The sequence below is a fragment of the Eschscholzia californica genome, unplaced genomic scaffold, assembly GCF_041429995.1.
Source record: "Eschscholzia californica isolate CP2 unplaced genomic scaffold, dmEscCali1.0.p SCAF_4, whole genome shotgun sequence".
NCBI lineage: Eukaryota > Viridiplantae > Streptophyta > Magnoliopsida > Ranunculales > Papaveraceae > Eschscholzia > Eschscholzia californica.
The window spans coordinates 55,637,672-55,659,387 of record NW_028238461.1 but is presented as its reverse complement, the minus strand read 5'-3'; the positions used below and the strand labels follow the sequence as shown (position 1 = coordinate 55,659,387).

General features: G+C 38.3%; 3 protein-coding genes and 1 non-coding gene across 11 annotated transcripts; 3 read left to right on the top strand and 1 right to left on the bottom strand.

The window, feature by feature from the left end:
- The first annotated feature begins 11 nt into the window (after positions 1–11).
- Positions 12–9,110, top strand: LOC147546483 (DDT domain-containing protein PTM-like). 2 transcript variants are annotated; one of them, XR_015224289.1, is made up of 11 exons: positions 12–487; positions 802–1,726; positions 2,331–3,035; positions 3,215–4,442; positions 4,763–5,051; positions 5,161–5,285; positions 5,640–6,103; positions 6,209–6,237; positions 6,576–7,067; positions 7,208–8,454; positions 8,896–9,110. XR_015224289.1 is itself a non-coding variant. In XM_086638361.1 (10 exons), the coding sequence occupies exons 2-10, from the start codon at positions 864–866 to the stop codon at positions 8,176–8,178; spliced, it is 5,166 nt and encodes a 1,721-aa protein (XP_086494487.1). In that variant the 5' UTR covers positions 12–487; positions 802–863; the 3' UTR covers positions 8,179–8,874. The 2 variants fall into 2 exon arrangements, 1 of the variants encoding a protein (XP_086494487.1); XM_086638361.1 differs by lacking the exon at positions 8,896–9,110 and having other exon boundaries at positions 7,208–8,874.
- A 461-nt stretch (positions 9,111–9,571) lies between these two features.
- LOC147546482 (pyruvate kinase 1, cytosolic) lies at positions 9,572–15,399 on the top strand. 2 transcript variants are annotated; one of them, XR_015224290.1, is made up of 17 exons: positions 9,572–10,136; positions 10,336–10,432; positions 10,601–10,698; positions 10,831–10,986; positions 11,223–11,300; positions 11,594–11,725; positions 11,984–12,064; positions 12,255–12,326; positions 12,452–12,541; positions 13,125–13,269; positions 13,622–13,710; positions 14,100–14,195; positions 14,281–14,348; positions 14,471–14,570; positions 14,773–14,832; positions 14,946–15,275; positions 15,334–15,399. XR_015224290.1 is itself a non-coding variant. In XM_086638362.1 (16 exons), the coding sequence occupies exons 1-16, from the start codon at positions 10,068–10,070 to the stop codon at positions 15,096–15,098; spliced, it is 1,584 nt and encodes a 527-aa protein (XP_086494488.1). In that variant the 5' UTR covers positions 9,720–10,067; the 3' UTR covers positions 15,099–15,311. The 2 variants fall into 2 exon arrangements, 1 of the variants encoding a protein (XP_086494488.1); XM_086638362.1 differs by lacking the exon at positions 15,334–15,399 and having other exon boundaries at positions 9,720–10,136; positions 14,946–15,311.
- A 400-nt stretch (positions 15,400–15,799) lies between these two features.
- TRNAR-UCU (transfer RNA arginine (anticodon UCU)) lies at positions 15,800–15,872 on the top strand. The gene has a single exon. It is a non-coding gene; the product is annotated as a tRNA-Arg (tRNA).
- Positions 15,873–16,320: 448 nt separating this feature from the next.
- Positions 16,321–21,413, bottom strand: LOC147546480 (putative homeobox-leucine zipper protein ATHB-51). 6 transcript variants are annotated; one of them, XM_086638182.1, is made up of 5 exons: positions 21,202–21,399; positions 19,262–19,379; positions 17,513–17,952; positions 17,064–17,380; positions 16,321–16,732 (listed from the first exon to the last, which is right to left on the bottom strand). In XM_086638182.1, exons 3-5 carry the CDS (start codon positions 17,619–17,621, stop codon positions 16,472–16,474), a joined length of 687 nt encoding a protein of 228 aa, XP_086494308.1. In that variant the 5' UTR covers positions 17,622–17,952; positions 19,262–19,379; positions 21,202–21,399; the 3' UTR covers positions 16,321–16,471. The 6 variants fall into 6 exon arrangements, with proteins under 6 accessions (XP_086494308.1, XP_086494311.1, XP_086494306.1 ...); XM_086638185.1 differs by having other exon boundaries at positions 17,513–17,644; positions 21,202–21,397; XM_086638180.1 differs by lacking the exon at positions 19,262–19,379 and having other exon boundaries at positions 17,064–17,383; positions 21,202–21,413.
- Between the last annotated feature and the right edge of the window lie 303 nt (positions 21,414–21,716).

The following is a 21,716-nucleotide window of genomic DNA, read 5'->3' as shown; positions in this document are numbered from 1 at the left end:
TACATAAATACATAGGCAAATGCGTCACAGAAATTCCTTGCGTCGTTAACTTTCACGTTTTTTTCTAAGACTCGCCCGATTTGACTCGCCCGATTTGACTCGTTCTGACACAAACTCAACACCGCCGATTCAAACCGTTTATTTTAGAAAAATTATTATTATAAATTTTGTTTAAATAGACAAGTTATCAAAAATCCGAGTTTATCTCCTTTTAAATTAGTTTGTTGAATTTCTTGGTAACTGAGTTAAGTGAAAATACTTGACCGATTCATACGGCTAAACTCACTCGAAACTGTGAGTCCCGATCCGGTCGAGTTAAATGTAACAGATGTTAACCCACACGAGTCGAGGAGTTAGAAGAGGACGTCAGTCTCTCTCTTCAAAATCCATTTAGGTCTCTCTCTCTCTCTCTAAATCTCTCCAAATCTCTTCCCTCTTTCGAAGCTTCAAGCGTCTCTCAAATGGCGGTTATCAAACCCTAAAACAGGTACATTAATTTCATACGCAACCCTTATTTTTCCTTTTACTTTATCGTTTTTTCACCGTTTTAGCATCTAGATTCTAGAATCCTTTTTTCCGCAGAAAAATCTGATACCTTTTCCCGTCTGTTTAGATTTTGCGGTACCTGAATCGATTTATCTGTACTTTCTCTGTAGCTATTCTCATCTCTCTCTGTATAATATGGTTGATTTTACCTGCGTTTCCCGTTATCTCCAGAAACCCTAGATTTCATTTTGAGGCTGATTTTTTTTTTTCTTTTCCTGAAGTTTTATGTGGTTTGTGTTGATTTCGATTTGTTAGGTTTAAAAGGAGTGCTTCTATTCAGTTTTTGTGGAACAAAGGGTTTCAACTTGTAGCCGTGAATGGAACCTGAGGAAATTAAATCAGTAGGTCGTGGAAGGAAGAGAAAGAAGAGGGATACTCCTGATGTGAAGATTGATCGACCAGAGAGGAATTCCAAGACTAGGAAGAAGGTTGTTGAAACGAAACCTAGGGCTTTAGTGGGAAGATATGTGAGGAAGGACTTTGAAGGGTATGGGATTTTTCTTGGGAAAGTTGTATCTTATAGTATAGGATTATACAGAGTTGATTATGAGGATGGAGATTCAGAAGATCTGGAGTCCAGTGAAGTCAGTGAGATTCTTGTGGAAGAGAGAAATTTTGATTCTAAGATGATTGCTAGTAGGAAAAAATTAGATCAGTTGATTTTTTCGCGTAATTCAAAGAAACCTAGCAAGAGATCAGCCAGTAAGGTTGTGGAACCAGCAAATGATGCTCATGGCACTGGAACGACTCCTATTAGTAAGATGAGCCTGGACGATGAATGTGGTTCTAAATCAGATGTTGAACCAGTAGTGCTTGAGAATCCTATTCTTGATGCAGATGATGATTCTTCTAGCGATTCATGTGAGTCTCTTCATGATTCCTCCTCAAAGAATGATGCCCCGGCTATTCCACCACCACCGACATTGCCTCCGTCCTCTGGAAATATCAATGTACCAGAGGAATCTGTTTCATATCTTTTCTCTGTATATCAGTTTTTGCGGTCATTTAGCACCCAATTATACTTAAGCCCTTTCCAACTGGATGATCTAGTGGGCTCACTAAACTATGCTGGCCCTAATTCTTTGCTGGACGCAATTCATTACTCACTCATGCGTGCGCTGAGACGTCATCTTGAGATGGTTTCTTCTGACGGGGTCGAGCTAGCTTCAAAATGCTTAAGGTACTTTTTAAGAAAGGACTCTATCTCTTAGTTTGGCAGAGGGTTTACTATGATTTTGACGTATTTGTTAGTCAATGGTGCTAGTTACATATAGTGCTTGTAGCAAAACCTTGATCTAGATATGCTTGGACATATCACAGCGTATTCCTAGCTCATGCTTAAGTATAGAACCATACCATATAAATGATGTTCAAAGTGGAATTGTCGGTCGAGACGCTTCGATGACCCAAGATGAACGATGATAGATGTGGGCCTCTTGTTCTTGAACATGCATTCACTAAATACCTCTTGGATTTGTTAAAAAAAGAAACCATGCATATTGGATGAACTGATGAACAAGCTTTTTTACTTCTACTTCTTTAGCCGTTACAATCAACTGGCCACGAGCTTTTACTCCTCTCCCTCAATGTATAGAGACATCCTGTGAGCGTCTTAAAGGGCTTTAGAACATTGGCTAGTGGGAATCTATATGTGGGACCTATGCACGCAGTATACCCACAACAAGGGGAACTATTTTTACCAAAACATTTTCGCTAAATTTCTTAGTTTTGTCGTAATTTAGAAGTCGAGTTTCAAATCTTCACCATATTTGCTTTTATTGCAGGCGCCTTGACTGGAATTTACTTGACACATTCACGTGGCCAGTTTATGTCGTTGAATATCTCTTAGTAATGGGGTACGCGAAGGGATCTGAGTGGAAAGGATTTTACAATGATGTCCTAGACAATGATTATTACAGTTTATCTGTGTCTAGGAAGCTGATGATTTTGCAAATCTTGTGCGATGATGTCATAGAATCTGCGGAACTGCGTGCAGAGATTGATATGCGGGAGAATTCAGAGGTAGGAACAGATTCTGATGGAACTGCAAATCTTCCTTCTGCAAATGGCCTGCGAAGTGTACATCCGAAATTCGTGAAAACCTCAGCTTGGAAGGATCCTGGATCTATGGAAATTGTCACCAATTCTCAGGATTTGAAACCATCTCAGCATGGAAGTTTTTCGGTCTGCGGTAGTACTAATATCGATAAGGATGTCGCCGATGTTGATGAAGATGGAAACAGTGACGAGTGCAAGCTCTGCGGCATGGATGGGACCTTGCTCTGCTGTGATGGGTGTCCCGCCGTTTATCATTCAAGATGTATTGGTGTGAGCAAAATGCTCTTACCAGAAGGGGACTGGTTTTGTCCTGAATGTACGGCTAATACGGAGTCATCTTTGAGAATTGGAACAGGTCTGAAGGGCGCGGAGTTCTTTGGTGTTGATCCATATGGCCAGGTGTATCTTGGTTCTTGCAATCACTTGCTTGTGTAAGGCTTTGAGCCCCTTCTATCGTTTTTGTTCTTGTCTGTTTGGTTGTTTCTTAATTTGTAACACTGTGTGCCTCTCTCTTTTCTAGTGGAGCATTTGGTTCAGATTTGTCTTCGTGAGAAGTCCTCTAGAATCTGCTTGAATGCTATTAATGTCATTTTCTGATGAATAATTGCAGGCTGAAGTCCTCAGTTGGCGAAATACTTGCTTCCAGATACTACAATCAGAATGACATTCCAAAAGTTCTGCGTGATGTTTTCTCTTCTGTGCAATATAGGATCCTTTTCTCTGGGATATGCAGGGGAATATTAGATTACTGGGGGATTCCGGAAGAAAAGAACCTCTCTTTACTTGACAGAACTGAAGGCATGACAAATCTGGCGGAGGGGAAGGAAAATGTACTGGCATTAGTTCCTTCAAGCGCTTCCGCGAAAGATACTGATAAACTGATTGATTCTGGGAGGGACATTTGTCCGAGCAGTGTAGTTGAAAATAATGTAGAGGATGCGCTGATGTTGTCTCCGGAGAATCATGATGCGGGGGGTGTGAATGGTACCTTACTGGGTACTGCGAACGAAGCTGCTATTCCAGGTTTGGACACAGATGGCGCAACATCTCAACAATTTTGCCCATCAGCAGATACCAAGATCCCTGAGCAGTTTGGAACAGAATCTACGATGTCTAGTGGATCCATCATCATCCGTGCCGACTTATCCAACTCAGCCCATCAAAGCAGTAAAGATGCGGGTGACATGTTTCTTCCAGTAAAAAGTGACACTTTAAACTTGTCTTCTGAAAGCATAGTTGGTAGTTGTAGTGCTCGTGGGATAACTGAAGGAGAAACAAATGGTGATTGTTCGTATATGGGGGCTCTCTTCAAGCCTCAGAGTTATGTAAATCAGTACAGTCTTGGTGATGTTGCTGCATCCTCAGCTGCTAACCTTGCTGTTCTTTCATCAGAAGAGCATCGGATTTCTGGGACTCAAGCTTCATCCAACAACAAGAAGATAGTTTCTGAAAATGTCTCTGTTCAAGTTAAAGCGTTCTCGTCAGCAACCATTCGTTTTCTGTGGCCAAATTCTGAAAGAAAGGTTACAGAAGTCCCGAGGGAAAGATGTGGTTGGTGTCTTTCTTGTAAATCTTCTGCTACGTGCAAGAAAGGATGTTTGTTGAACTTAGCAGCCTTGCATGCCGTCAAAGGACCTCTGAGGAACCTTGGTGCCCTTCGGCCTGTAATGTCCGGGGAGGGAAATCTCCCTGGCATTGCATCATACATTTTCTACATGGAGGAGCGTCTACGTGGTTTAGTAGTTGGTCCCTTCTTGACTCCAAATTATAGAAAACAGTGGCGTAAGAGAGTTCAACAAGCTTCAACATGCGATGCGCTAAAGCCCCTCTTGCTCGAAGTAAGTCTTGTCTTATAGATATTCGTAGCAAGCATATTCTATACCTTTTTTTTTGCATAATTGCATCTACATGCACGCACATCTGCCTTTCTTCGCTTAGATGCATGGATATCTTTCTGGTGTTCCGGATGGATTTATAACGGACTTTTCTTCATGTTGTCCAAAGTTTTCAGTGCATACAATTCATTCGAAGTTTTCAAACAACAAAACAAACTTTTCTTATGTTGAAGGAATGCCAACTAAAATGGAACTCAATGCTATCTTTACATTTATGTCCGCATATTATCTCTTTTAAGTTAAAGTTAGATTGCCATTTGCAGCTTGAGGAGAACATTCGTTTAGTAGTATTCTCCAAGGGATGGGTCAAGTTGGTGGATGATTGGTTTGTTGAATCCTCCATTAATCAAGGCGGTACAATATCTAATGGACCAACACCGAAACGATCAGGAGGTCGACGGCGGAAACAACCTGTAGCATCTGAAACTGTAACAGAACCTTGTGACGATGACTCGAAGAATTTCATATGGTGGCGTGGAGGGAAACTTTTGAAGCTTGTTTTCCAGAAAGGGATTCTTCCATGCCCCGTAGCCACAAAAGCTGCTCGTCAAGGTAAAAAACACTGAAAAATGCGATTAATATTTTTGCGGCTTTGTTTTGGTTAATGAGATCATAAACAAGCTGAAGAAGAAGAGATGCATTTACACTGTTGTATTTGCAGGTGGTTCAAAAAAGATTACTGGCGTTTATTACGCTGAAGGTTCTGAGATTCCCAAAAGAAGCAGAAGGTTTGCCTGGAGAGCTGCAGTGGAGATGAGTAAGAATGCGGCACAGCTTGCGCTTCAGGTTCGTTAACATCCTAACTGATTGTGGAGGATTTATATTTTTCGCTCGTTCCTTTTTTTTTCCTTCTCAAAAATAGGCTTGATAAACAACTAGTGAAATACTATTGGTATCTAACAAATGCTTACTTAGACTTTCTCTGTGGAGTTTTATACCATAGATTTAAAAAATTGAGACCCGAAAGAATGGTAAAACTACGATTAGCATCAATTAGTGAAACTCTAATAGTTTTGTTTTGTAGCTAAGTGTATTAGCATTTCCCAAACAAGTGATTGCTTCATTTGGCTGGCATCATATGCACGTGCTTAATTATATGGCATGGAATCCTGACTTCTACCAAATTGCAATGACTATCAGGTTAGATACCTGGACCTTCACGTAAGGTGGAGTGATCTTACTCGGCCAGAGAATAACTCTTTGGACAGCAAAGGTGTGGAGACTGTAAATGCTGTTTTCAGAAATGCTCGCATCTCTGATAAGAAGATGAAAGACGAGAAGATTAGCTACGGATTAAGTTTTGGTGAGCAGAAGCATCTACCTTCCCGTGTTCTAAAGAGTATTCTTGAAGTGGAGGAGAACCCTGATGGGAAGGACAAGTATTGGTTCTCTGAAACTCAAATTCCTCTGTACTTGATAAAACAATTTGAAGAAAAAGCTGAGGTCCCTCTGCCATTGACTAAGATAGACTTGCCTATTTTGTCAAACTTACAAAGAAAACAGCTAAAAGTTTCACGGAAGGATGTATTTTCGTATCTCGTGCACAAGAGAGATAAAGTAGACAAGTGTTTTTGTGCCTCCTGCAACGAAGAAGTCTTACTCCGGTATATATCTATTTCATATATTTTCCCCTTCATTTCTTGTCTTTCAAAGCTATTTTAACTATTAGCTTGTCTTTTTATCTAATGACACTCCTGTTTGGTTTCTAGGGATGCTGTCAAGTGTGATGCATGTCAAGGTATAACAAGTTCACCCAAACTCCTCTGTCTCAGATCAGTAGTTACTTTCCTTTATTCTTCAGTATAACACCTGTATAGCCCTGAATATCAGGAAATACAAGCATACGTATAGGGTGTTGACCTACAAAATTTACAAAGCTTGGGATTTAGCCTTGGTATTAATATTATGACTGTAGTCATCCAGACTAGTTTACTCATGGTTGAGTTGATTTTATCTTCCTAGTCCTAGGAATGCGATGTTATCAGCAAAAACAGCGTTCTTTGATACTTCTTTGTTGATTATGGTTACTGTTTGTTGTCCGGTGACCGATGACTTTTGCTATTGTCTGCTGATCAGGTTATTGTCACAAGAACTGCACCAAGTCTTCAGCAATTGACCCGAAAGGCGATATAGATGTTAAGTTCACATGTAAAACATGTTTCTGTGCGCGAGCTTTTGCTCTAAATGAGAGCATTAAGAAGCAAGCTATCAGTAAAATATGCTGGCAAGGACAAGAAAAGAAGAAAGCAGTGGTTGTTCATGAAAGTGTGTCGAAAAATAATAATCATCAACCATTAGCATCTAATCGAAATAATGACACAACCATGGTGAAGAAATTAGCTTCAACTGGTACTAAATCAGCGAAAAAAAGAAAAAAGCCGGCTGTTCCAACTTTTGGTGTTGTATGGAAGAAGAAGAACAGTGATGAGACTGGAGCTGATTTTCGGCTATCCAACATTCTTCTTAGAGGCAATGCATATCCTGATCCTTCAAGGATGCCCATATGTTATATCTGTTCTAAGCCATATGATTCTAATCTAATGTATATTCGCTGCGAATCCTGCAATGGTACGTCTCCAGTTTATCTTAACAAGTATTTCTAAAATAGAAGTCTATCCTAAACGATATTGTCAAAAGAAAAGTTTATCTTAACAATAAATTTTGCATATGCCTGGTTATATTACTTAATGATGTTTGTTTCTCTGCAGCTTGGTACCATGCGGATGCCCTGGAACTCAAGGAATCTCAAATTTTTGACGTAGTTGGGTTCAGGTGTTGTAGATGTCGGAGGCAGAAATCTCCTCTATGTCCTCATATGGACCCAAAAGATATCAAACCCAAGAAGACAAGGGCTTCAAAGCAATTAGCCACAGTATTGGAAACCACTCAAGGAATGAGTCCGTTGTCTGAGACCATCTCCGAAGAACATGAAGTAATGGAAACCACTCCTACGGTATGGAACACGATGTTTGAGGACATGATCATAGAAGAGGATGATCCGCTTCTCTTTTCTCTTGAAAGAGTTGAGCCAATTGTGGATAGTGAGCCGGAAGTAGAACCTCACTGGCATGCTTCTGAGACATTATCGCAGGGGCCACAAAAATTACAAGTCAGAAGACAAGCCAAGTGTGAAAATGAAACTGATGTTACTTCTATGGGAGGTTTTCATTCAGAATCTATCCCTCTCGAAAATAATGAGCTTGTGGGCTCAGAGAGAGAGTTGCCTCAAGTGGCATGGGACGGTCCTATGGAAGACTTTAAAGACGAGATGCTTGATTTTGAAGGTTTTAACTTTGAAGATATGGACTTTGAGCCACAAACATATTTTTCTTTTACCGAATTGCTAGAAACAGATGATAACCAGCTTAACCCATCTGATGCCTCCACGAACATATCAGGAAACTTGGGCAATACCACAAATGGTGGTATGATGCCCCAAGGAGACTACTCAGAACAGTACGAAAATGGTCTAGTTCAAGATCATCAAGAAGTTGGTGCTCAAGTGGAACCTGTAAATGTAATGACAGTACCTTGTCAGATGTGTTCACACACAGATCCAGCTCCAGATCTTTTTTGCGAGATTTGTTTGATGCAGATTCATAGCCATTGTTCTCCATGGGACGAGGAGGTATCTGGAGAAGGAAACTGGAGATGTGGTAACTGCAGGGAATGGCGATAGTTGACATTATCGGCTTATGCTGTTTTTTGATTTCTGCCCGTGCTCCCCATTTTTTGAAATCTCAGCTCTTTACAAATCACGAACTTCATCAGAAGGTATAACCAACCGTTTTGTCGTGTATCAAAACAAGTCCAAGGATTTGTTGAACCCATTAGGAGAAAGGCTAGAAAGGATTGTTAGCGAAGAATTTTTAGAGTGCTTATGTGTTTAGTGAAGGAGTCAAGATTTCGAGAAACATCAGGAGTTCAGTGAGGAGATCATATGGTTCTTAAAAAGGTACTCTTGTTAAATAAGAAATTCAACGCTGGTACTTCCTGGTTCTTGTTTTTATAAGATCTGTTACAGATATATTCGGAGCTCTGATGAAACAAATCCTCTGAGATTTGGGTATTGAATTACCCTCGCTATGCCAGTTTGGTGAACAATGGCACGAGGGAAATAGAAGAAGATTAATCTAGTTCTTTCAGTAAATTATTTATAAACAAGATCTAGCTTTTGACAGTTTGAAGGATAGGCATAGGGTTTTTCTGTGCTTGCTCCCGATTGAAGTTGTTTCTGTAGATCAAAATCTCTCTATTTTTACCGAGTTTCTTTTGCAACTGTTACAAGATTGAATACCATCTTTCTTGATGTGGGTGGAACACTGCTTGTGCCTATAATTTTAGAAATACAGAGTTATCTGCAATTTTTACCTTACAATGAGCTTGGTTTGTGCAGGTGAATTTTTCTCTCTTGGAACTGCAAGTTAACCTTCCTTCCCCTTGTTTGATCTTTAGAGATGTAAAATTTTGTGCTCTAGTCTTGACAGTTACATGGCTATAAAAAATGTGTTTGTTAAGATTTTAAAGTAGGTGCCAAACAGGATGTGATCGAAATGGAGAAAGTACAAAATTTAGATATATATTAATAATATGCTTCTACGTCTTCTGTTCTGATTAGGTATACTTTATATGTAACAAAATATATTCAGTTGCAAGGCGAACTCAATAATGTGAGGTTAGGTCTGTCATCTCATTCTATCAGACCGGTGCTAAGTAATATAATGTTCAAATCAAGCGGTAGAGAATGCACGGTGAATATGTACAACCACTTTACTCTTGAGTGGCATGATTTTATAGAATATATTTAACCTTCACATCTGTCATCTCATTCTATCATACCGGTGCTAAGTAATATAATGTTCAAATCAAGCCGTATAGAATATTTAACTTTCCTAGATTAATATGTAAAGAGCGGGAACAACAAAGGATCAGACATGACGAGATGATGCCACGTGATTGACTTGGATGCCAAGACAAGATGGAAGGAGGGATGGACGGCACGTGATGAGCAAAAGGAAGGTTAGGTTTTGACTTGAAGCTTTTCAAGAAGATCCCCAAACTTTAATTTCGTTGGTCCAAAAAATGTTCTTCTTCAAACATAAAACCCTCGTGTTTCGCTCCAAGCAACTGCCCACGCTGGTTGTTTATATGTGAGTCCGCTGGTTCTAAAGCACGCGCCCACCGAAATTAGCAAAAAGAAGTCGTATTTGTTTGAATACTGGATACCGTTACGGTTGAAAATATCGGTTTTATTGGTTATACCTTGTACGAGTACTACGACCATAAGTCCATAGGACCATAAGTGTAGTATTTGTTAAAAAATATCAGTTTATTGGCGATAAAACAGAAATGCAGAAACAAGCGGTAAAATCTTCCCGGTTTTTCTCCCTCTACCAATAGGTTAGGCGGTGGTAGGAGGAAAAAAGAAAGAAAATCTCTTGAGTCTGAAAGAGAGAGAGAGAGAGACTTTCTTCTTCTTCTTCTTCTTCTTCTTCTTTGCTATAGGTGCTCCTTTCTCCATTGAATCGCCAGATTTAAATCTGAAGTGTAAAACTCAGTTGATCGAGAATGCATGCAACACACTTGCTCCTCGAAGAGCCGATCAGGATGGCTACCATTCTCGAGCCATCCAAGGCTGTAAGCTCTCTCTCTCTCTCTCTACTATTGTGTTAAACGAATCATCTCTTTGTGTTTTGAGTTTATACTAGTTTGTTTTTCTCACTATCTTATAAAACTGTTAAAGAATTTGAAGGATTGAGGAAGTGCTTCTTAATTAGGTTTACTTGGATGTTTCTCTGATATTGATTTCGAGATTTGAAATGATGAAAATTTTCAGAACTTCTATTCTGCAATGACAAGAATCGTTGGAACACTAGGTGCCAAATCCAGATCTGTCGACATTATTTCTGGCTGCCTCAAGGCTGGGATGTCAGGTTCGATACCTTGCTTCCCTCTCTCTCTCTCTAGATATTATCGTTTATTAAAGTTGAGTTTCCATTCAGATGTTGAAGTTGCTTCAGATTGGATTTCAGTTTCATCGATACTGTTTAAGTCGATAAAACTAGATTCTGATGGTGTTAAGAGTTTTTCTATTGTGACAGTTGCACGTTTTGATTTTTCATTGGGTGATGCTGAGTATCATCAAGAAACCCTAGAGAATTTGAAAGTTGCTGTCAAGACCACTAAGAAGCTCTGTGCTGTGAGTTCACTTCATCAGTTTATTTTTCGCCCCTTTATCCTCCTTTCCTAACTTTGAACTCTGAAGGTTGAGTCTCTTTATGATTTTTGTGTTGTAGTAAGTGCATTCTTATTTTGAGATTTCTGTTTGTAGGTTATGTTAGATACAGTTGGAGCGGAACTACAGGTGGTTAACAAGAGTGAGGGTTCAATTTTGCTTAAAGCTGATGGCTTTGTTGTTCTGACTCCAGATCAAGATCAAGAAGCCAGTTCAGAGATATTACCTATCAATTTTGGTGGACTAGCTAAGGTTCTCCATTCTTCACAGATTTCACTATTTGTGTTCTTTCGGTTCAAGTTGGTTCCCTTATTGATTTCATGAATGTTATTCCGTCTACTTGCCTTCCCCGAAATAGATACAGTGTATTAATTATTGGGAATGTTATTTTGTCTCCGCTTTAGTTGATGAAGATCATTTGCTATCTTCAATTTAATTAGGAACTTCAGTTGTTAGATTTATCTCCTAATGAAAGTCGTTGTTTGCAGGCTGTCAAGAAAGGAGACACCATTTTCGTTGGTCAATATCTTTTTACTGGAAGTGAGACTACCTCTGTTTGGCTCGAGGTAAAACGGTTGTTTATTTGGATGATAGGATTGTTGGGGAAGTCAGGTTTCACTTCATAGGCAATCTAAGCTTAGTCTACTAGCCAAGTTACTTAGAAGTACACATCTCCATCTATTTTGCTTTTCTTTTTTAAATTTGGAGAAGCGCCACATCTTTTTTAAGTCACTTGTGGGTACTTGGGCTAAAAACTTCTATAAAAATGTACAGTACTTGTTTGCTTCAGTCCCTCCTGTCTATCTATGAATTCTTGTTTATCATTTCTGATTGGTTTTAATCCTAAAATTCTTTTCAGGTATCTGAGGTTAAAGGGGAGGATGTTGTTTGTATTGTGAAGAACTCAGCTACTCTTACAGGAGCTTTGTTCACATTGCATGTTTCTCAAGTTCATATTGATATGCCAACTTTGACTGAGAAAGATAAAGAAGTGAGTGTTGATTTATATCTACTCTTTTGTCCAATTATTAAGCTAAGACAGTTAGACAGATCCTTTCAAGTTGGGAAGTTCTGTCAAGGTTATATAACAGAATATTAATAGGTTCTTAGAGAAAACAAAATTTTGTGCGTACAAAATCGTTAAGGAACCTGTGATACCTTTGGATCTCCAGGATCCAAATAAGTTTCTCTAATTAGTTATTTGCACTATTTATGCTGAACTGGTTTTTCATTATACTTCAAATTTCAGATCATAAGCACATGGGGTGTCCGAAACAATATTGACTTCCTTTCCCTTTCATATACGCGTCACGCAGAAGATGTTCGACAAGTAAGTTATGCATAATTTATATCAGTATTCCTGTTTGGTTCGTTTGTCATTTATTTTAGCTGCAGTATGCTGGTGAGTTGATCTTTCCAAAGGCTTAAAATTACAATATGAACATTCTTGTTGATTAATTAAGTCTATTTGTTTCAATATAAAGATATAACAAAGAATCCCTCATTTGGTAAATCTGCAGGCTCGACAGTTCCTTTCCAAATTGGGCGACTTGAGTCAAACCCAGATTTTTGCAAAGATTGAGAATGTTGAGGTGATTTTCATGAGCATTATACTCTCTTGCAATTTTGTTTTTCGTTTCAATTTCGTAACTCCATAAGAATATTGTAACTCTCAGAATGCTAACTTCAGGGTTTCTTCTGTTGCCATTTGTTGCAGGGGTTAACCCATTTTGATGAAATTCTCCAAGAAGCAGATGGAATTATTCTTTCTCGTGGTAACCTTGGCATAGATCTTCCACCTGAGAAGGTCAGGCTTCTGAACTTGAGCTAAAAGACCATTTCCCTAAGTTGTGTATGTACTAGTCCGCATTTGCCTTAGTATACATTCAACACCATAATTTTCAATGTTCAGAAGATTTAATGGAGACAGTTTCATGTGAATGAATTCATGTCGTGTTGAGTAGAGTTAATGATGCTATGTATGTGCACCTCTATTTGGATCACCGCACATATGTTCAGGAATATATTGTTTCGACTTAGTACAGCGAAAGCCCTAAGGAGACAAAGCACATTTATTTGCGCATATGTATCATAGACTCTTCATTTGCAACCTGTCACTGGCAGATACTTCTTTCTTAGATGAAACTGCAACTATTTGTGCCGTTCCTCAATTTCAAACTCATTAACCTTTGCCATATACCCTTCCTTTATTATTCATTTCCTGTTTTTGATTTGTTTTGCCAAATTAAAATGCTCAACAGAAGCAACTACGATGGGGATATTTGACAAATTAGTTCCTGTACGACTTAACGTGTAGCCTTAATTGTCTATTTGGCGGTTGCCAGTGTACAACATTTTTCCTCAATCACTAAGTATCTCCTTCTTTTCAGGTTTTCTTGTTTCAAAAGGCTGCAGTTTACAAGTGTAATATGGCTGGAAAACCTGCAGTTGTTACTCGTGTTGTGGACAGTATGACAGACAACCTGAGACCAACTCGTGCAGAGGCAACTGATGTTGCTAATGCCGTATTAGATGGTAAGTTGGCTCACATTTTAGATTATGCAGAGGAAACAAGTCGTTTAGTTTATTACCTGCTTTCTCGCATTTTGCTCGTCTCTCCTGACATTAGTCCCTTGCTGAAGGATTCTCCTTCAGAAAACTCTACCTTAGATTTTGTAGAAATATGTTTCGTAGTAAGCTAAAATTGATTCTAGTTTGCTTCCAAGTTAAAAAAACAAGTTACGGAAGCCAAATATGGGCACTCTATGCTCGTATCATTAATTTTGTGCAAGCTGTAGAACCACAAAGTATTTGAGTTATCAGTACATTCTATTCATGGTACCTTTAGTATTCATTTTCTTATCCTTTGGTCCTTCAATTTTTGTAGGTAGTGATGCCATTCTTCTAGGAGCTGAGACTCTCAGGGGATTGTACCCTGTTGAGACAATTTCTATCGTTGGTAAAATTTGTGCCGAGGTAACTATACCATCTTCTTCCTCTCTAATACACTACGATATATTCTATTTGCAGAAGATTCAGTAGAATACCATCAAAAACGAGTTTAGGGTTTTCTCTTCATCCAGAAGGCTTTGAAGAGTTCTAAACTCAGCACAAGTTTCAACGCGCCGAAGCTAAACTAACAAGAAGCTTGGGCACGAAAATCCTAAAAAAAAACTAAATTTATGTTGAAACAATAAAGAGAATTACCTCATTCTATTGTGTCCGAGAAATAGGTGAAGTTTTACTTCATTAGTTCCCACCCATTTTCGAGTTTGTAATTTCTTTCTCTCTTTTGATGTCATATATCTTTCTCCCTTACACCATCAAGTACATGCTGTTTTCCTGAAATGTGGTACAATGTGCAGGCTGAGAAGGTTTTCAACCAGGACTTGTACTTCAAGAAAACTGTGAAATACGTAGGGGAACCCATGACCCACTTAGAGTCTATTGCTTCCTCAGCGGTATTGTGTTCTCTTTATATATACAATCAGGACTTGTTATCTTTTCTAGGTCACTTGTATTGAAAAATCTGTGATATTTTTCTAGGTAAGGGCTGCAATTAAGGTGAAGGCCTCTATTATTATTGTCTTCACATCATCTGGAAGGGCTGCAAGGTAGAACTGGTTACCTTTCCCGACTTTTGTTATGGCTCTATTTGATGGGCATATTTTATGCAACTAGTAATGTTGGATCTTCAATGTATGCTCACATGATCTAACGTTTTCGATGACTGCAGATTAATTGCAAAATATAGGCCAACTATGCCTGTACTATCCGTTGTTGTTCCTCGGCTCAAAACTAATCAACTTCGTTGGAGTTTCACTGGTGCTTTTGAGGTACGCCGTACGCCTTTATTAACATGAAATAAAAACGACATATTGGTTAGGTTCGGTGATAATAATAATGAAAATAAACAGAAAAAGTTCGTCGTTGACACTTGACAGTGTTCATTTTCTCTTAAAAAAGGTTGTCTTGTACCTGTAAAATTTTGTTGGGTTTATTGAAGATAGCTGTTTTTCTTTTGATTGTGATGAGCAGGCAAGGCAATCACTTATCGTTAGAGGCCTTTTCCCCATGCTTGCAGATCCTCGTCACCCTGTAAATTTCTTACACTTTTACCTATTAATTACGAGATATCTAGTTTCTTGCAAGATGTTAGATATTGAATTGAAGCTCTGAAGATTTAATCTACTGATGAAATATTTGAACAGGCTGAATCCACAAGTGCGACAAATGAGTCAGTATTGAAGGTTGCTCTTGATCACGGAAAGGCTTCAGGTGTTATCAAGTCGCACGATCGGGTTGTCGTTTGTCAGAAAGTAGGCGATTCTTCTGTGGTGAAGATCATTGAGCTAGAAGATTAGAACTTATATACCGTCCTTCCCTCTACTTTTCTGATGTTTTTGTTTCTTTTTTGTTCTACTCGAGAATTTTTGGGCTTCGGTTTAACTGACCTGGTTAGGTGCAGTAGAAGAGAGAAAAAATGGCAGTTCCTTTGTGCTTCCTCAGATATTAAAGTTTTGTTTAGTGGTTGATCTCAGGTCTAACTTTAAATTTATAGATAAATCTTTTTGTTATCGGGCTGTGTTGGTTCTTTAGGTCCATTTGATTAAAAAAAAAAATATTACCTATGGTAAGAATAGTGAAAAGAAACAGTTTTCAGAAGGCGCACTCTTTAGGCGGTGTACTTTTTTTTTTTGTTGAAGCTGAATAGTTTAGTTACATAATTGACTATGATAATCAGTATCGTACTTGGAATCAGCTCATTATAACTTTCAAGCAGCACTAAACAGTTTTTCTTTAACAAAGGAAATAAAATAAAATACTTTGATAAAAGCAAAAGAAACTTGCAGTAACTTCTACCTCAAACTAAACAGACCTCAATGAATTTGTTGATCGATCTAATAAATTGAGGCAGCACAACAATTCAATCCACTACTTAAGACTACGAATCCTGATTTGAGCACCGTTTTAAAGATGAACATCCGTAGAGGTGGCTCAGGTTTAGGTTGAGGTTTTTCAGTAAAACCGATTAATATAGAGAATGCCAATGGACAACCAAGAAGCACCCGTGGCCTAATGGATAAGGCGTCTGACTTCTAATCAGGCGATTGTGGGTTCGAGTCCCACCGGGTGTGAATCTTTTTGTACTCCTATTCTCCTTTTTTTTTTTATTAAATATTTGGGAATAAGCAGATTAGCTCTCGCTCTCTATCCCTTTGTTTAGGTCTCTCTCTCATTAAAAATTGTTGTTTGCTTCATTTAGGTTCTTTTGATCCAAAGTTTTTTCTTGAAAATGTTCGGCGTGCTTTGAACCCTTGACTTTCTAAGGTGAGAGACTACACCTCTTACCACTACAACCAATGGTTGTTGGCTCTTTTGATCCAACGTTGCAACGCGATTCCTATCATTTTCAGTAACTAAATGAACCCAATTCAAATTTTTTCTTTTTGTTTTGTAAATGCCTGCATACTTTAAGGGGTATGAATCCGTGACTCGAACCCTTGACCTATAGGGTGGAAACCAACTTGGTAACCACTCCAACCAAAGGTTGGGTCAACGAAAGTACACTGGGGTCACTACATGTATAGAAATTTGAAATCTAGTGAACATAACAAAATATAACCTTCGATCATGCAATGAAGTCGAGGAATTTTAAGTACAAATTATATCTCTAGCTGATCACAGTACTACAGTAACAGGAAGTACCAAAGCTCCAAACTTGTTTACAACAGTTTTAGTAGGTGTATGGGTAACCAGGTAAAACTCCCAAGTAAGGCAGAGAGCTCGAATTATAGTCACCGACTAGGTTGAAGACGCCTTGGCAGTTGCCAATCTGATTGTTGTTGACTCCTGTTAACATGGTAGAGCTACTGCTGATAGCAGCTGATTCGCTATCCATGGTTTCTTCAGCTTCGGCATTTCCTACTGTCAAACCTTTTGAACTTGCTCCGATCTCTATGGCTTTGTTATCGAGCTTCGCTTTAAGCTTCGCTACCTGTTCAAATACATTAAAAAAACATCCTTAGAAGAAATTATGAACTAAAAGGGTAACATAATGAGGTTTTTACAACCTAATGGTCCATGCTTAAGTCTAACCATCTCTTATTTTTTCTCGAGGGACTGAGTAAATTTATGCAGCTACCAGTTTTAGGACCTCTAAAATGTAACGAAGTCCTCCTAAGTCCTAGCTATATGAGAGAGTTTCCTGGCCGCATTGATTTGTAGTGACCCTAAATTGTCTCATATGCCTAGAACTTGGATAACATTATTTGTGCAGAGAATTAGTTAAGCTATAATTAAGAGTTGAATTAATAAAGATAGTAAACCTCTTCTTGAAGTTTTAGTTTCTCCCTGGACACAACGTTGAACTCCTGCTTAAGGGATTCATAAAGGCATTCGAGTTGTTTCGCCTTCCACCTAGCACGACGGTTTTGGAACCAAACAGCGACCTTTCGAGGATGAAGACCTAGTTCTTGAGCCAACTTAATCTTTCTCTCAGGTTCTAGTTTTATCTCCTCTTGGAAACTTCTTTCCAAAGACTCTAGCTGATCCCAACTCATCCTCCTCTTCCTATCTTGATTGTTGTTGTTGTTAATGCTACTGGTTGGGGGAGTCCTTTCCTGCTCAACAACTTGTCGACAATCTACTGGTAGAAAAACAAGATCAATCAAAACAATATTTCATATTAGTAACATAATTAAGAGTATTGAGGAACTACCCAAGTATAGGAACTAAGGAATTAAGAAATTGAAATTAGTTCTTAGTGCTAGCTGACCTGAAAAAGGGTGGAATTTGCTGTAATCATAGAGGAATGTCAAACTATGTTCACCTTCAGCAGCACCAGAAGCCATTAATGGTACTTTTAACTTGTCATTCCATGCCATTTTGCTTGGCTGCTATCTCTACCCTAGCAACCAAAAACTCTAATATATAAGAATGCATGGGAGTAGTGAGATCTAAAGAGAGAGAGAGAGAGAGAGAGAGAGAGAGAGAGAGAGAGAGAGAGAGAGAGAGAGAGAGAGTGATAATAAACAGACGTGGGTTTGGAAAGTATAGTATGAGTGGGGACAAAAAAAGAGGGGAATCATAGGTCACTATCTGGTTCCCTGATGAGCAATCACAGGCCCTAGCTTGCAGCTGACTGGATGCTGATTGCCTCTTCTCACGCCTATTAAATAATAAATGCTGCTGAGTTACTTCCTGCCTCCCTACTCCCTACATGATCAGATTTCAGACAAAATCATCTCTCTCTCTCTCTCACACACTGTTTTCAATGTAGTTAGTCAGGGATGTAGAATAGGGACACTCAAGGAAGAAAAGGTAGTACATCTTTCTTTTGTTACCATCCCCCTTTGTGTTTTTATCCACAATAATGTCAGAGATTCAGAAGACATGCATGCATATGTAGAAGAATACAAAATTGAACAGAAAAAAAAAGAAGAAGAGGGGAGTCACATATTCATGAACTCTCCAACAAAACTGAAAATGCTAGTACATAAATGTATTAAGCTCTCTCCATTTGGAATCCAACAAAGTAAGACCTAGATTTAAACTCAACTTCACTATTCTAACACTGTTCATTTCTTGTTTATTACTTTATGAATACTAGTTCACATTTATGTGCAGCTTCAATGTTCTATTTAGATGACAAATACATAAACTTGGGATTTATCCCAAATATTTCAAACAAAATTCTCATTCTACGCTTTCGTATCTTTTGACATTCATACTAGTATTCGATAAGAGTAGTGAGTCTAGTTTTAGTTTTCTTTTCACATTACACTCCTTTGAACAAACGGATAGAAATTTGTTAAAAAGAGGAAAAACAATGCTAAAAGTAGTTGTTTCTTAGATGGAAAAATACAAAAAGGAAAGAACGATTGTCATCTACAACCTAAAACATGCGTGTGTGCTGTTGACTCTGACTCTTAGGCAGAGTTATAGCTTCAAGTTTGCAACAAAGGCTCAAAAGTTATACTGATCCAAGGATTGCAATGAAAAAAGTAAGGATGTAAAAAAGGTAAGTAACCATCAGGATAATAGATAATTAGGACTGTATTGGTCCACATTGATTATAAGCACATGTGCTTACAACTTTTCAGAGTTGCCTGTGAACATTGAAGACAAACATAGCAGTAGTATAGTAAGTAGACAAGGGATCATCCTACAATAAAAATGGTCCAGTAAGAAAAAAATCACTCATAAGAAGCTAAGGGAATGGTGAAATACAAGAATTTGGGTTCACACGAAAACCAGTTCTTATTGGTTTGGTTCACGCAGTGGCAAAGTGCACTTGGTGGACTTGAATAGTTGAACTAAAAAATGGGTCACTAGTTTGGCTTACAAGTGCATGCATAACGGGATAATGATGCAGAAGTCGATTTCAGATCCTATCACTACGGCTTTTGTTCTATACAATCCCAAACATAATCAGAACCAGAGTAGCAAATATTAAAGCACTTGAAAACTAAGTTAACCAGTTTATGCTTAACTTAGGGTTATAAGTAAGTGGTTGCTGGGTTACCTGGGTACCATTTAACACGAGATAATGAAGGAGTTGCTTGCTACAGATACTCTGGTGGGATTTCTATCAGCAACTACGGATCGTCCACCCCCTTCCATTAGGTCTCTAAATGTGCGCCCTATATTGAGATTAAATCATACTCGAATCCATCTCAATAATTTGACTGTCACATGCTAAGAAAAAAAACAACAATAAAGAGATTATATCCTAAACAAAAGTCCAAATGCACACAACAACATCTAGACTCTACCCTAGATGAAATTCCTTGTCATCCTCAGGGTGATGAGGCAATGTTTATGTGTTTTTACGTATCTATATCCGACCTGTGTGTATTTTTCTTGCTTTTACTTCAGGGTAATATCGGGTATTCAAGTCAGTTTTCATCCTTATAATTTAGCTGATGTTGAGAAGAGGTGGTTTCCTATACAATCTAGATCTATTTATTTTTTTGAACTTCCTAATCTCGAAGATCCAACAGATTTTGAGTTCAAATTCACATGACTAGAAGGGAAAATGCCCCAAAGCAAACAATCACCACTTAAATCTCTTCATAGTACAAAACGTCACACTCGGCTCCCCTATATGCTAACTTGTGTATACAGATAACTTTTACCTGTTTTCATCGAGGAAAAAAAAGGCAAGAGTTGTACCTCAACTACTTTGGTGAACATGCTCAGTAAAGGGTTGGAGCATGATGCAAGAGCACATCATTAATTTACACGAAACCGTACTATGGTCATCTCTTTCGCAACAATGAACAGAAAAAAAAAAATGATTGAAAGTGGGATGCAAAAAAATACAATTCCAACAAGGACACATTAAGATCACAAAACACTAATACGGCATCCACGTATCACAAACTCTCGATGGAATAATAACATCTTATAAAATCAGGAAACGTCATATAACTCAAGGTGTTCCGCTTAAGTGCTAAACAATCCCTCAAAATTCCTGCACTTTCTTCTCAAATTACTAAAAGTAATAAATACGGACTAAAGAATTTACCCAGATCCCTCATTTTGAATTGCATGGTCAATCTGTTTCATGGCTTCCATTGGTTCTGAATCCCTAGTGATACACTAACTTACCTTATAACGAATCTAGCTTAGCCCCTATACCATGGATAAACACACAAAACTCAATTATCTCATTGTGGAGGCACACCAATTGGAGCCCGTACCGTCACTATCTTCTTTTTTTGAGAAATCGACTACGATCTACGCGATAACCACCTAAGTTGAACTGATAATGAAAGAGGCCTAAAGCCCAACAACATGAAAGAGGCCTAAAGCCTGACAAACTTATTACATTATTTATACCTTTAATAACCCAAGTTCAATAACCATGGACACCTTCCGTTGGAATCGAACCTAGGGCTTCCAGGTTTTAAAGTTTATGTCAACACTTTGAATCACTTGGGCAACCAACTGTTGACTTCAATATATTTTTTTGAATATTGACTACAATGGTCATTACAAAGGCATTGATACATCGATACGATGTGATAAGCACGATAACTGCCTAATTACTAGTGGCCTAAAGCCCGACGGAATTATGGCCTAAAGCCCATAGAAACTAACTTATGTATACCCAAGTTCAATATTCCTCAACCAATTTTCCACTTCCTCTCGTTCCTCGAAAGTATAATGATCAGGTTGATTCTGCCCCAATTTAGTTCCATTTCAAATGTCAAGTAGAGAAAGAAAGAGGTGTAAATTGTATTTGTTTCTGCTACTTTTAATTCTAAACTACATGACCAAATTAAAAGGTATTAGGTTTTTTGAGATGATTAGTCTTGCATCATATTGAAAAAAAATTAAATTATAAGAGATCAATAAATCGTGAAATTAGAAGAACTGACTGTCTGTTTAAAAGAGTTGAGAACGAAAATTAAGAAACCCTAGAAAACTTCAGTTAAGAACCAGTCTTGGGATACTCACCATTGATGACTAGTTTTGGTCATTGGCTTTAGCTGACAGATGAATTGACATACGAACACTTCAACTGATCTTGTCCACTGTCCAGTAAAGAACCATTGGAAACCCTAATTTTACAAATTAAAGAGACAAAAACACTGATCGGAGGGGGGAAAGAAATAAGGTATCGATCAGAGAGAAAGTTATAAGATTTGTTAGTGAGCCATTTCCCGCCCATCGTTCTGGCTTTTTATACGTTTTCGTTTTTTTCGCTCCATTTCGTTGCTCTGATGTTACGTATTTGTTTACCTTCTATTAAAGAGGGTGAATAAAAGGGCTCATCTGATTGATTAGTGGGAAGTTAAAGAATAGTCTTAAACCATTCAAATTGTTGCCTGACGCTGGATTTGGAGTTTTAACAACTTGCCCATTTTCTGGAAGGCAAAGACTATGAACCCATCGGATCTACTTCTTAGCAGTTATTGGGTACAACGATTTCGACGAGTGAGACAAAAAAATAATATCCAAATACTGACTCG

What these genes read in the sequence shown, in the direction of transcription:
- LOC147546483 (XM_086638361.1), top strand. Translation starts at nt 864, where the DNA reads ATGGAACCTGAGGAAATTAAATCAGTAGGTCGTGGAAGGAAGAGAAAG. An exon ending in CTAGCTTCAAAATGCTTAAG is followed by an intron (nt 1,727 to 2,330) that starts GTACTTTTTAAG and finishes CTTTTATTGCAG; the next exon opens with GCGCCTTGACTGGAATTTAC. An exon ending in TCGCTGCGAATCCTGCAATG is followed by an intron (nt 7,068 to 7,207) that starts GTACGTCTCCAG and finishes GTTTCTCTGCAG; the next exon opens with CTTGGTACCATGCGGATGCC.
- LOC147546482 (XM_086638362.1), top strand. Translation starts at nt 10,068, where the DNA reads ATGCATGCAACACACTTGCTCCTCGAAGAGCCGATCAGGATGGCTACC. An exon ending in ATTTTGGTGGACTAGCTAAG is followed by an intron (nt 10,987 to 11,222) that starts GTTCTCCATTCT and finishes CGTTGTTTGCAG; the next exon opens with GCTGTCAAGAAAGGAGACAC. An exon ending in TGCTAATGCCGTATTAGATG is followed by an intron (nt 13,270 to 13,621) that starts GTAAGTTGGCTC and finishes CAATTTTTGTAG; the next exon opens with GTAGTGATGCCATTCTTCTA.
- LOC147546480 (XM_086638180.1), bottom strand. Translation starts at nt 17,621, where the DNA reads ATGGCATGGAATGACAAGTTAAAAGTACCATTAATGGCTTCTGGTGCT. An exon ending in CAAATTCCACCCTTTTTCAG is followed by an intron (nt 17,384 to 17,512) that starts GTCAGCTAGCAC and finishes TTTTTCTACCAG; the next exon opens with TAGATTGTCGACAAGTTGTT. An exon ending in AACTAAAACTTCAAGAAGAG is followed by an intron (nt 16,733 to 17,063) that starts GTTTACTATCTT and finishes GTATTTGAACAG; the next exon opens with GTAGCGAAGCTTAAAGCGAA.